The 12,857-nt window shown below is 38.3% G+C and overlaps 1 protein-coding gene across 1 annotated transcript; it reads right to left on the bottom strand.

Moving 5' to 3' along the window:
* Positions 1 to 1,266: 1,266 nt before the first annotated feature.
* LOC134586432 (calpain-8-like) lies at positions 1,267 to 8,602 on the bottom strand. Its single transcript, XM_063441944.1, has 6 exons — positions 8,390 to 8,602; positions 7,786 to 7,855; positions 6,396 to 6,514; positions 5,579 to 5,712; positions 2,521 to 2,689; positions 1,267 to 1,425 (listed from the first exon to the last, which is right to left on the bottom strand). The coding sequence occupies exons 1-6, from the start codon at positions 8,600 to 8,602 to the stop codon at positions 1,267 to 1,269; spliced, it is 864 nt and encodes a 287-aa protein (XP_063298014.1).
* Positions 8,603 to 12,857: the final 4,255 nt, after the last annotated feature.

Raw genomic sequence — 12,857 nt, 5'->3', positions numbered from 1 at the left:
ATTTTAATGCTGCCACCACCAAGACAATTTATAAATGGGGTGCTTTGGTCACCCAGGTAAATTAAAATAGTAACCCATAAATTACAATTCAACCCAATATCTATGTAATTGCAAAACACAAATTAATTGGTCTCCTCCAGTAACGCAATTCTTTACCAGACAAAGGCAGAACTTAATCAATATTTATTATAAACAAAAATAGACAGTGCATAGAAAAAAAAAGCTGACAAATGATTTACACCAACTGATAAAAAAACCAAACAGGATAATTTAACAGAAATCCTAATTACTCATTCTCTTATGTTTTAATAGTAACGGCATTCTGTCCAGGAGGGCTCTGGCAATGAAAGATGGTGACTCACTAACCATTTACATATCATTTGATATATACCCTCTGGATTCATCTCATGTTTCCAAGCAGGCCCAGAGGTGGAGATAAGGAATATCTATAGAAATTATAAGGGACCATCCCCTCGTGTTCCAGACCAACATCAATCCAAACAGAAACTCTTGGTTTTATCTCCTCTTTTGTACTTGCCACAGAAATAATAATTGCATCTATGAAATTGTTACCATGTTTCCATTCCATAGATATTTCACACTTCTTACTTTTAACCTAACATATCGGACTTCACAATTCATTCCAAACGGCATGAGCACTGGTAAACATGTTTAGATTCTATTCAAAGAATTTCGTTCCCAGTTCTAAGTATGCACAAAAGGAGGCATAAATATTAATCTGTGGGTAATTATAAATGTTTCTTTTGGATATGATAGTGGAACACAATGATTCTCTTGAGTGCTAATGGCATTAACACATCAAAGGAAACCCTATCTAAGAGGGAATCTAGACATATGGCAAATTAGAGAGTTAGTTTATATTGAAGGAGAGACTCAGAGGCAACTCTTGTGTAACATTTCACACCTTGCAGAAGACTTGGTTGATCAAAAGAACAATTTATGTTGTAAGCCATCTCACCTCCATCACATTACTATATAATTTACTTTAACCCTTTTCAGACATCTGTCCTATACCAAGCGGCCAATTCATGTATGCACTACACAAGTTACATTTAACAATACTCTATAGTGTGACAATGAATTATGTACCCTTGGCGTGACAGTGTGTACTCTTGTATGTTGCTAATGTTTATTGTTTTTAAAATATTTTATCCAAAAAGATATATTTTTAATTATATGGCTTAATTCTTGTGGATCAATTGCTATATCTGTGAAACACCAGCTAACGGTGCAAGCTCCTTGACTTCAACAGTGAAGACCGCTACTCTTTTGTTCTCCAATCTCAGTAAAGTAAATATTAGAAGGAATTTGGACATACTTATCACTCCAAGCTCCATTCCATTCTGAAAACCCCCAAGGATTTCTGTATCGGATCAGCTTTACTGTCGTATTATTATATGACACCTACAAGTCAATAATCAAAACGTGTGAGCCCATAGAAATGACTTGAACATTTTGAAGCTATATATTTTGTTTTATTTTTTTTCTCACCTCTTCGGCTCCTGTTACTGATTGGGCATGTCTACCGACAATATTGGCAGCTTTCAGCTTTTCTTTCCATTCTCCAGTATCAGACTAGTAGACAGTAAATATTAATTTATTTCAACTGTATATTAAACATTGGAAAGAGAAAAAACATTATATGCATTTAAGGACATAAGCAGGATCTAAGTCCCAACACACACCTATACTTTCAGGTCTAAATTACTAGAGGTCGGCATATTTAAATTTGGAATTGTGACAAAGTTACACCAAAAATGCTATTTATGGGGGGGCGGAGGGGGAGCCTGACTGTACAGCAATGCAGATGTGCGCAGAGTAAGCTCCTAAATTGGCACATCGTTTTCATTATTTAATGCAGTCAGACTGCATTACCCATGAAGGGGAATCCTTGGCAAGCTGATCGAGACCAGACTCGGTGTTATTCTTGTTCGGCTCTCCTGATTTACCCCTTTGTGGCCTTTGAACACGTAAGTCTCTCTACTGACTTGTCCTTTACCTCATTCTCGTAGCAGCTTATACTTCAAAAAACGTGTTTATTTTTACCTAAAAATTGTGCAGAATTAACGAGCATACTGCTGTATTGTTATACCTCTGCACACAAAAAAAAAAGAAAGAATTAAAAAAAATATGACATATACTAACTGTATGTCACTTTAAATATTAAAACTTTCTGTCCAGGATAATTTGTTGCTATTTATTAAACAGTGTATCAAAGAGGTGACAGGTGCCATTAATGTGAGTACATATTTATTGATTGCTAGTGAACGCTAGTATCTGTATAACACAAATACTGTAGTTTTATTTTTACCATCAGCTGATGCCATCTGTAATATCTAATTAATACAAACTGTCTGAAATATATTACTATTTACTTGCTGTACTTTGTATTAAAAATGTAAACTAAACTTGTTTAATATATAAAATACACTGTGTCTTTTGAGAGAAGATAGACAGATAGAATTCACAGAGACCCTTAATGGTAAATCGGACTCTCACCGGTGTTGTACAAGTGATTAGTAGATTAGATCTCAGAGAATCCTTTATTTTCTGGAAGAAGGTTTCATCTTGTTCATTTAACACAAATGTTTCACAAAAGCCTGCCGTGAAATCCACAAGAGCTTCTTCTTCGAAACCTCCTTTCAGGGACCTGTAGGATCCGTTGGCCCTATTGAAAAACAAATATGGCGTTGGTTAAATATTATAGTCAAAGTGTTTTACCAAGGTGGATATTTCAAATTGTTCTCCTTTTTAAAATAAAGTTCTGAGATACAGATAATATTATCGGGTAACCCCAACAAAAAACTGTTTTAATAAAACACTGTTTTTGGATGGATCAACACTTACTGACATGCTTCACCCCAATAATAAAGAAAAAAAGGGAAAGGAAGGTCCAACAATTACTAAGGTCCAACAGTCAGTAGCGTGCTAACCACTGGAGGGGGACAGTCCATCCCAGGCGACCAGGGGGAGGGTGGTACACAGAGCTCCCCTCTCCTTCCGGCCATTCTATGTAGCATGGCCAAGCACACCATGGTAAATAACTGTTTTATCGACTACCTGGTCTGAGAAAGCTACTGTAAGCATCCTTTCTCTGCTCCCTCCAGCCATAGCACACTGAAAGCAGCTTTCTGAGACTAGGTAGAGGATAAAACAGTTACTCTACTGCAAAATCACGCTAGAAAAAGGGGTAAGAAAGGTTAAAAGGCACCAAAAGGGCTTGGTTAAGAGATACAAGGGGTAGTTAAGAGCCAAGAGGGGGTAAGAGACGCAAGAAAGGGAGAGTGAGGTGTGGGGGTGAAGAAGCCCACAAAGAGGGGTAAGAGACACAAGGGGGAAGAGACACAAGGTGGGTATGAGACAAAGAGGAACACAACCCAAGGAGGAGGGTAAAAGATACTAGAAGGGGGTTAAGAGACACAAGAGAGGCACAAGGGGGGTAATACACAAAAGCAGGCATAAGAAAGCAAACTCCTTGACTAAGTCTATAAAAGGAGGATAAAGATTCAAAAAAGTAGTTACAATACATAAATGGGGGTAATATATGCAAAACTGGGGGGTAAGAGACAAAAATAAGGGGTGGATTTGGGCAACACAAGCTGATAAAGGAAAGTTAAGAGGCATGCAACAAACAACTCAAATTACAACTTGCAAGGTATGATCCTACTGTATTATACAGCTGTTTTCTATCTTTTGTCTTGTTCTGAGCTCTAGGTGTCACAGCTTACCTTAGTTGGGAGTACGGTAGGCAGAGATTTGTGCTCATCCTTGCAGATAAACACAGCCCATGGTAACCAGATAAGAAGCTACCTGAGCTGTGAATCTGTGCACGGGGGCTTAGGCAGGAACAGTAAGCGGGTACGAGGAAACAGACAAGGGCAAATCCAGAAGAGTAGCCAGACACGATTTCAAAGGTCAGGGCAGGCAGCGAACAGGCAATAACGAAGATCCAGAAGCAGGGGTCACAAGCCAAGTCAGTCTTAAGCAGCAGGAATAGGAAACATGAACCAACAAACTGACAAAGGTCCCAGGGCAAGGCAGTGCTTATATACCCAGCTAATTAAGGATCTGCTTCAGGTGTGGCCCAGAGGCAAGACAGCAATACTAAGGCAGAAAGAGTCCAGACTTTAGATCCCCCTCTTGGGAACCACGTCTGGATGTCACAGTGAGAACTGTGACACTAGCAGTGCCGGACTGGCCCACCGGGATACCGGGAAGTTTATGTATTAATGTATGTGTCAGTATGGATTACTTTGTGTGAGTGTCAGTATTATCTGCTTCCATCGGCTAGATTTTCCTGCTGCTTCTATAGAAGGGATTTCAGCCGTTTACAGATAGGAGCATACAGTTTAAAAGACTCTTTGGGACTGCTCCGTTTGATGCTGATTATTTACACAGACTAAGGACTGATGTCATCTTTTTCCTCTCCATTTGCTGATATATATATATAATTGAACTTCCCTTTGAATATCCGTTTTTGGAATACTGAAGTTGATATTGTCATTGTTGCAATTGTTATTCAGGTACTGTGATACATTGTTTAGCAGATTTACCATTCCTGCTAACTTTTTTGTTTAACCCCTTAAGGACCAAACTTCTGGAATAAAAGGGAATCATGACATGTCACACATGTCATGTGTCCTTAAGGGGTTAAATATTGGGGTCTCTATTATACTCACTCTAATATTGCAAGTGTTAGTAACTATCTCCTGGTTACAGCAATCAGATTTTTTCTTTTTGCTACTTTTCTTTTTCTTTTATTTATTTCAGCCGAAGGTGTGGGTTGTTCTACTGGGATTTGAGGAGTTGCACACTTATTCTGAGACCAATATTTACACCTTCCTATCTAACCGAAAGGAATCACTACCTTTTTGGTGATTTTTATTTTATTATATATATATATAAAATGTAAGAAGGGTTTGACATTTGCCAAAGGGTTATTATTAATATTTTTAATTTTAAAAAGTGAAAATCTAAATTTCATAATTTAAACCAAAATAGCGGATTTGAAACAAAATGTTATCTTGGGTATAGTGACAGCTTGACTATTGTAGCCTAAATTTAGCAATTTACATTTTCATTCACAAAAATATTAGTTTAGTGGATAACCCTGCCTACTCCCAGTCTTTCATTCCCTGGTATCAAACTACATACAACGAAGCGCGCGCTCATAGGAATGAGGACTAACCAAAATAAGATTAATTTAAATCAGACGTGCAGCAGCATTCAGTCAATGTTTCATTCCCATTAATGGACCTTTCAAAATTATAAGGATGAAACGTTGAAGTAAGATGTTGCACATCTGAGTAGAATAAAACAGCTCTTTTGTTTATTTTAAGTCCTGTGAGTGCGCTTGTTGGTTAAATAATTGTAACTGTATATCTGTCACAATTAATGATGGGGCTGGTATAACATTTTTCCAGGGCTGCTTTTTATTCCCAGTCCGGCCCTGGACACTAGGGTGCAGGAGATACAAGGACACAACAAAACGTATCCAAGAAGAGGACCAGATAACTGATGATACAATACTATTAGTACAACGGTCAATGGATCTTACTTGGCGTAAGCCTTTTCAAGAAGTGGGCTCCAGAACTCTGTAACAGTTTCGGATGTCATGTAGTACAGTGCATTATTTACTGTTGGTAGTCTGTCATCCACAACAATATCGACCCATTCTCCAAATCGAAAAAACTTAAAGAAATTGACAGCATTGTTACAAATAAGACAGGCTTATTTGTATCCATAAAATAAATGCATCACTTACTAAGAAATATTTCATTTTCAAATTACTGAAATGAAACTCAAAAGTATTCAGCACAATCACACATTTTAACATCAAATTTAGATGTAAGTTTCTGAAACAAAAAAACTGCCATCTTACCGGTAAAATAATAAGAATAAAAAATATCCAGTGGAGAAAGTGAAATCCCAGGTATATAAAGTCAAGCAGACATAAAATAATGACATAAATAATAGATACATCAAATAAATGACTTACTCTTTTGTCTCACTTCCACAATGTGACAATAGCGGTGTACTTACTATATCAGGCAACGTTCACAGCTGAAATATTTACTTGGCACCTCAAGAAATTGAAAGTGAAATGGAGACGTCTATGATAACAGAATCAACTTTCCTTAGTAAGCCACTCTTTTAATACACCACAATCTCAGTATTAACCGAACCCTCCTTCAGAAATCATGCGGGGCCCATAGTATGCCACTTTAAACACATTGCTGGCCATAGCACAATCTTGATTCACACAGTAAAATAATACTGACTTCAAGATAGGACAAACTAAACACGTAGTTTTGTTGAAATTCAGACAATAACGAGTTACTTAGCATTGATATACGGTATTTTACCAGACATACCCTGAAGTGGAAGATCCCCGCATAATTATCCTGAAAACTTTGGTCCAGCGGAAGCACAAGGGTCAGGAAAGTTTCATTCATTGTAAGAGATGCAAGTGAACAGAGGAACCAGCAATTTCCTGTGCAAAACATGGCACCGATTTTCAAAATATCTAGTGATTACTTTATAAGGCTGTTTGTGTGACAGGTGTCCTTTAACTAATATTAAATCACTTAATGCATTCAAGATACAAACAACTTCTGCTCATTAGACTGATCAGAAGATGTTATCTATATATTGTGCTGACAGTTTTGCTAGCTAATGTTTACAGTGGGAAAATAAAACTTTTTAAAAATATTTTTTTCTAGCAGCTTTCAGTCAGTCCCTCAGCATTCTGAGGCTTTGATTGGCATGGGAAAGCAGAAAGACAACCCAAAGGGGATCCCTCTGCTCTACTCCCATAGTGCATAGTGCATATGCTTTGGTTGCTATTCCTAGGGAGTATAGGAATGCAATGATGTGACATCACTCCGTTCCAACAACAGCAACAAAGCCAGCGTCAGGTGAATTAGACCCACAAAGGTGCTGAGGGAAGAGACACAGAAAGGCTAGAGAAGGGGAAATAGAGACAGGGTTGGGGGATGACAGAGACACTCAAAGGGGTTGGGGGAGAAAGATACACACAAAGTGGCTGGGGGAGAACGATACACACAAATGCAGCTGGGCAGAAAAAAGAAACACAAAGGGGCTGAAGGGAAAGAGACACACAGAGGGGCTGGGGAGGGAGAAAGAGACCCAAAATGGTGCTGGGTGAAGAGGCACACAAAGGGGCTGGAGGGAGAAAGAAACACACAAAGTGACTGGGGAAAGAAAGATACACACAAAGGCAGCTGGGAAGGAAAAAGAGACACAAAGGGGATGAGGAGAAAGATACACACAGAGGGTCTGGGGAGGGACAAAGAGACACAGAGGGGCAGTGGAGAAAGAGACACTCAAAGGGGCTGAGGAAATAAAAATACACAAATAGGCAATTTTGGCGGGGAGGGGGGAAACTAGTTGGTCTTGCCTAGGGCACAAAATAGTCTTGAACCGGCCATGGCCTGTGTGCCCACATCACTGACGAGATTTGTCCTGCTCGGGGATGCATTCCAAGCAGGGCGAATCAAAGAAGACTTAGGGAGGAGCACAGGCGGAGGGGAGAATGGCCAGTAGCTGAGTGTTACATGAAGAGTAACATCGACATAGCATGTAGATAGAATGGAGGAAAAGTGAGTAAATCTTTGTATTTTACATTGAGTAAACCATGTATCTTTGAGAAATATCGCTTAATTAATGTATATGGTCACTTTTTTCATAACAAGTTCACTTTAAAACTATTCAGGGAACACTTTTGTCTTCACATTTACTCACCAACGCGCCCTTGTTTAATATCTTCACGAGTTGCTGCACCAACTATAAACTGAGGATCTTTTGTTATTTCCTGTAAGAACAAAAAAAACAACAACAATAAAACAAACAAACCCCAAAACCAATTACTCGTGAAGAGAAGCTCCTGGTCCTTTATATGCAATACTCACTAACAAACTTACTCTTCATAAGGAGAGTTCTATATTTCATGTACATTTAATAGGTCGACTGGAGAATGGCAGAAATCTAGGTATTGAATTATGGACACAAAGAAAAAAATATATACTCTGTGTCTGCATTTCAACCAATAGAACCCTATAGTGCATTTATCAAGCTTCCTAAATGCTGGAAACGGTACTCTTCACATTCCAACATAACAGACATTGGGGGTGATTCACTCCTAGGGCTTCCCTGCAGTGTTTCTACTCTCCAAGATACAAAGGGTTATAGGGAGGATGAAGAGATTTTCTCTGAAAGAGATAGACACCAGAACCACTACATTATGGTTTACTGGTTCCGGTGACTATAGTTTCCTTTCAATAAACCCTTAAATGTTCAATACATACAAAAATTACAAAAATAGCTAACACAGAAATTGCTTTCTTACCGAGGGTCTCTTCCACACAATAATTTCATTTGTCTCTCCAAGAGAAGATGAGGATGTAGGGAATTTTTCATCCTCAAATAATTTGCCAGATGCCAACAACTGAGCCCTCAGCTCATTGAAATCTTGGTTTAAATATTTCACAGGATCGTGGTGAGACCCAACACCCTGTGCTCTGTCTCTGTCTTTGGAAATTTGGGCAGCAATTCCTGACATGATGTCTGCGATCTGTCTGCAAGTGTTTACAGAATGGGTACATGACGGCTACAGGCAGAGCTTCATATAGGAAAACGGGTCTGGGAAAAGCCCTGGAGACAAGAGATCTCGTTGGGAAAACTACACAAACAAATAAAAGCATGTTTAACATCCCCTTAAGGACCGAGGCAATTGTCTAAGTTCTGAACCAAAGCAAAACGTAGAATTTAAGCTATATGTCTGTTCAACCGTAATTTACCTCTTTCACACTAAGTGCGACCACATATATATCATTTTGTTCAGGAGAAATAGGGCTTTTATTTCACATCAATTTATCTATTTCACATCATTTAAATATGAAACATAATTCATAGAATTCTAGTAGAAAAAAGGGAAGAGCCAGGGAAGAGCCATTATTTGGCGAAACGCGCGTCGGCACAGTTAGTGTAGTAGGAGGCTGACAGATTGGGGATGCTGCTGCAGCTTACAAGGATTTCATAGATACAGCCGCCACTCTATGGTTTTATTACAACTTAATTTATTTGTTTTCTTTTTTCTATTAGTCTACTATGTGGTTGTGGTACTACTACTGGTAGGGTTTAGAATTTTTTAAGGGGTGTGCTCGAAGGCACATTAGGGAACTATTTGTAGCTACTGGTTTTCCTGCCCCTGTTCATGTTGTACCTTCCCCCCTTTATGTGCCCTATTCTCTAGGAGTTTATCTCTTTTGGATACTTATTTACTCCAGCTTTATTTACTTTTGTTTCCACTAGTTGAAAGTATTTCTTTTTTGCTTTTCTTTTTTTTACCGGAGCATCATATTGTAATTTCCTACTTCAGCTATCTTGGCCATTTTGTACTTATTAGTTTCTAATCTTTATTTTTTCATTTGTTTGCATTAGATTAATCTATTTATTTCTCCTCTTCTGTGCTATTGGATGATATTGCTAGCTTGTTTAAGATTATCACAAGTTATATACTCTACATATCTACTTTTATTATATTATATACATTAAGGGTTATGTTTTATTATCTATCAGTTATTGACCTTTGGGTTGCTTCCTATCTGTGAAAAGTTTGGATTGTGATGTACTAATACTTTCTCTACCTCCGATTCCTTTTCTCTCTTTGTTTTCATATTTCTATTCCATTAGGGGTTAACCCCAACGTTATATGAAGCAAACCTGACACACTCTCTCTGGCTATATTAGTCTCGTAACTCTCGCAGCTCCTTTGAACTGCCCACATATGTGCCATCACTCCATCTACACATGTTGCTTCTATCAGCTTTGTCAGGGAACTCGAATGTCCTGATGGATCTGATACAAATTATACGTGTAGAAGAGTGACGTTGCATACGTGGGCAGTCCAAAGAAGCTGCGAGAGTTGAATTGAACTGAAATGGCAAAGAAACTGCGGCAAGTGTGTAGGGGCTGTCTGCTGCATAGACTCACACACTACAGTTTGTAAAAGGCTTTGATTTTATCTTTTACCCAATTGTTATACTCTGTTAATAAAGAAACTGTGAGCCATATTTACATTAACATATCTCCATACCCGTGGTGTGTGTCATCCCTTAAAGCCATAGTGCCCAATATACTAGAGCTAGTAAAAAATCTCTAGTAAATGTGAGTTAGGAATCTTACTAGCTTATGTATCCCTTTGCATATTTCAACAATCGGAACTATTATTTATATTAAATGTTTTCGTTTTTTTTATGTACAACACTTCTGAGTTTTATGCTCTTTTAATGGAGAGATCTGCCAGTGATTCCTTAAAGAAGCCATAAGTATTTTTTTAATATGTGTCTTGTATGGTGGTTCAAACACTGTGGGTAGTGCCTGGTAGTTGTCGTGGTGCTTATTAAGCACTCTACTTTAATTTTATTATTTTATATATTATATAAGAGCTAACCTTCTACATCCCTGCATCCCACAAAGAACATCTCCCAACCACCATCCCCACAACCACTGTCCTCAACATTCTCCACATCAAAGAAATTGAGCCACATTTTCTTAACATCAACATCCAGACAACAAAGCCATTTACACTACCTTAATAAATAACATGACCACCTCCAAAAAGGAAATGTAGGCAAGCACCCTAATCAGGCCAGTACCCAAGAGGTGATCAAGTACAGCCACCTCACCGCCGTCAATCCCATCCACCATCTCTGCTACCTTTCCCAATAAGTTACCTTGCCCTTTCACACTAAAGGACTAAGAAGACACTGCTGCCCAGTAGGGCCAAGGAACCGTCAGGCCAAAAACAAACAAGGGGCTCCAAGAAGAGAGGCTAAAGTAAAAGCCTGGGACTTACTAGGTGAGTTTGACTAAACAAGCCCATGCGGCAGTTCCTAAAAAGCCCCAGAAATGGTGGGCAGATACAAAACTCAGAGTTTCCACCCCGGGGAAGGAGAGACAGAGAAAAAAAAGAAGCAAATGGTAGGGAGGGAGAAATTCAAGAGAGAGAAGAATGCTAGAGGAAGAACTTTAAGCAGAGATCTAACTAAGGTAAGAGGAAAAAATTCCCACAGAATAATACAAAATAACATTGTCCAAGGAGTTGCGACTTTAATTTAATTTCAGGCCCAGTAGGTTCATGTTTCCGAGGCTTCTGTCTAACCCCTGGGCCAGAGGTGGTAGCTTAGGGTTTCCATATGGTTAATTCTGCTCTACCTACGTTTCCACAAAATAAATACTTTATTAACAGCTTTTCTAAAGTGTTTGCCAAATCTTAATTTAAATGTATATTTGCTCATATTCTGCTTCTGTCAATAGAATTACAAAGTCATGAGATGTTCTAACTGTGTTCCATGAATACTAATGGTGAAAACATGAATGTTACATCAGCTTTACTTGGTGAGAAAGAAAAATTCTAAATTCAGAATGTAGATGATCAGAGGAATCTGTTTGTTTAAGTTCAGTAAGGTTTGCACATAAATCAAAATCAGTATTGTGTATCATATTAAAAAATAAATGGGTATAACTGACAGATGTCCTGACAAGTTGGCAATTTTTTTTCCAGTCTCAGTAATTATTATTTGATATTATTTGATAAGTGTAATATTTTAGTTTTTTGAGGATTTTTCTTACATTCGTGTAACTGAGGGATTTAAAGGAACCACCAGGCTGCCTGGAAATGGTGGAAATAACTGTGTGGTGGAACCAGCCTCGCCACTGGGCATTGGAGAAGACTGATTGCCAGCCTCCTGCCCTGTGACTATGGCCCCATGTTGAAATGCTTGATTTTCCCCTGCAAAGACCCGAAAGCTGGGTCATTCTGTACTTTCCCTATGTGAGCAGTGTTACCCCAGATAGCTATGCCATGAAGCCCATTCATATAACGAAAGACTTTGGCTCCATGGCAATTGAACTGTATGTATGTGATCTGAGCGCCATTCAGTCATAATGTGCGCTCAGATCTAAGCTATTTGGGGATGTGTTGAATGGACCTGTTTTATGCAAAAGCTGCACAGTTATATATTTGTATGTATTTTATTGTATTTTGCTACCATGTGGCTAATGGAGTTTTGCCTCTGTCCTTGGAGATAATTGGATTACTTCCCAATTTTCTCCAGGATAGAAGACTCTGTGGAACTGGTTTTGGGCAGAAAAGCCATGCTTCATTTGGTCAAATAGGACTTTCCCTTAACTTTTTTTTTTTTTTAATTCTTATTTTTGTTAAGGCATGTGATTATAGGGGTACAGAAAAAAGAGGGAGACTTTTAAGAGTAGTACAGGATAGGGTCGTCATAACATATTGTCAACGTCTCCTATGATTATCAACCTCATTTTAGATATAGTAACATGCTATGGCTAAATACTGTTATCTCTCGCTTTAATACTATAATCTCTCGCTTTAATATTGTTATCTCTCGCTTTAATACTGTTATCTCTCGCTTTAATACAGTTATCTCTCGCTTTAATACTGTTATCTCTCGCTTTAATACTGTTATCTCTCGCTTTAATCCTGTTATCTCTCACTTTAATACCGTTATTTCTCGCTTCAATACTGTTATCACTCGCTTTAAGACTGTTATCTCTAGCGTTAATACTGTTATCTCTAGCGTTAATACTGTTATCTCTAGCTTTAATACTGTTATCTCTCGCTTAAATACTGTTATCTCTCGCTTGCATACTGTTAACACTCGCTGTAATACTGTTATCGCTAAATCTAAAAATACCAGTGCAAGATATGAGTTGCCTGGACACAAAGCGTAACATAAAATCAGTATCAACAGTTAGATTTTGCTGCGCTCGTTTAGAAATGTCCA

The sequence above is a fragment of the Pelobates fuscus genome, chromosome 2 (assembly GCF_036172605.1).
Source record: "Pelobates fuscus isolate aPelFus1 chromosome 2, aPelFus1.pri, whole genome shotgun sequence".
NCBI classification, from domain to species: Eukaryota; Metazoa; Chordata; class Amphibia; order Anura; family Pelobatidae; genus Pelobates; species Pelobates fuscus.
The sequence above is the reverse complement of the archived record's forward strand: the minus strand, read 5'-3'. Positions and strand labels throughout refer to the sequence as shown.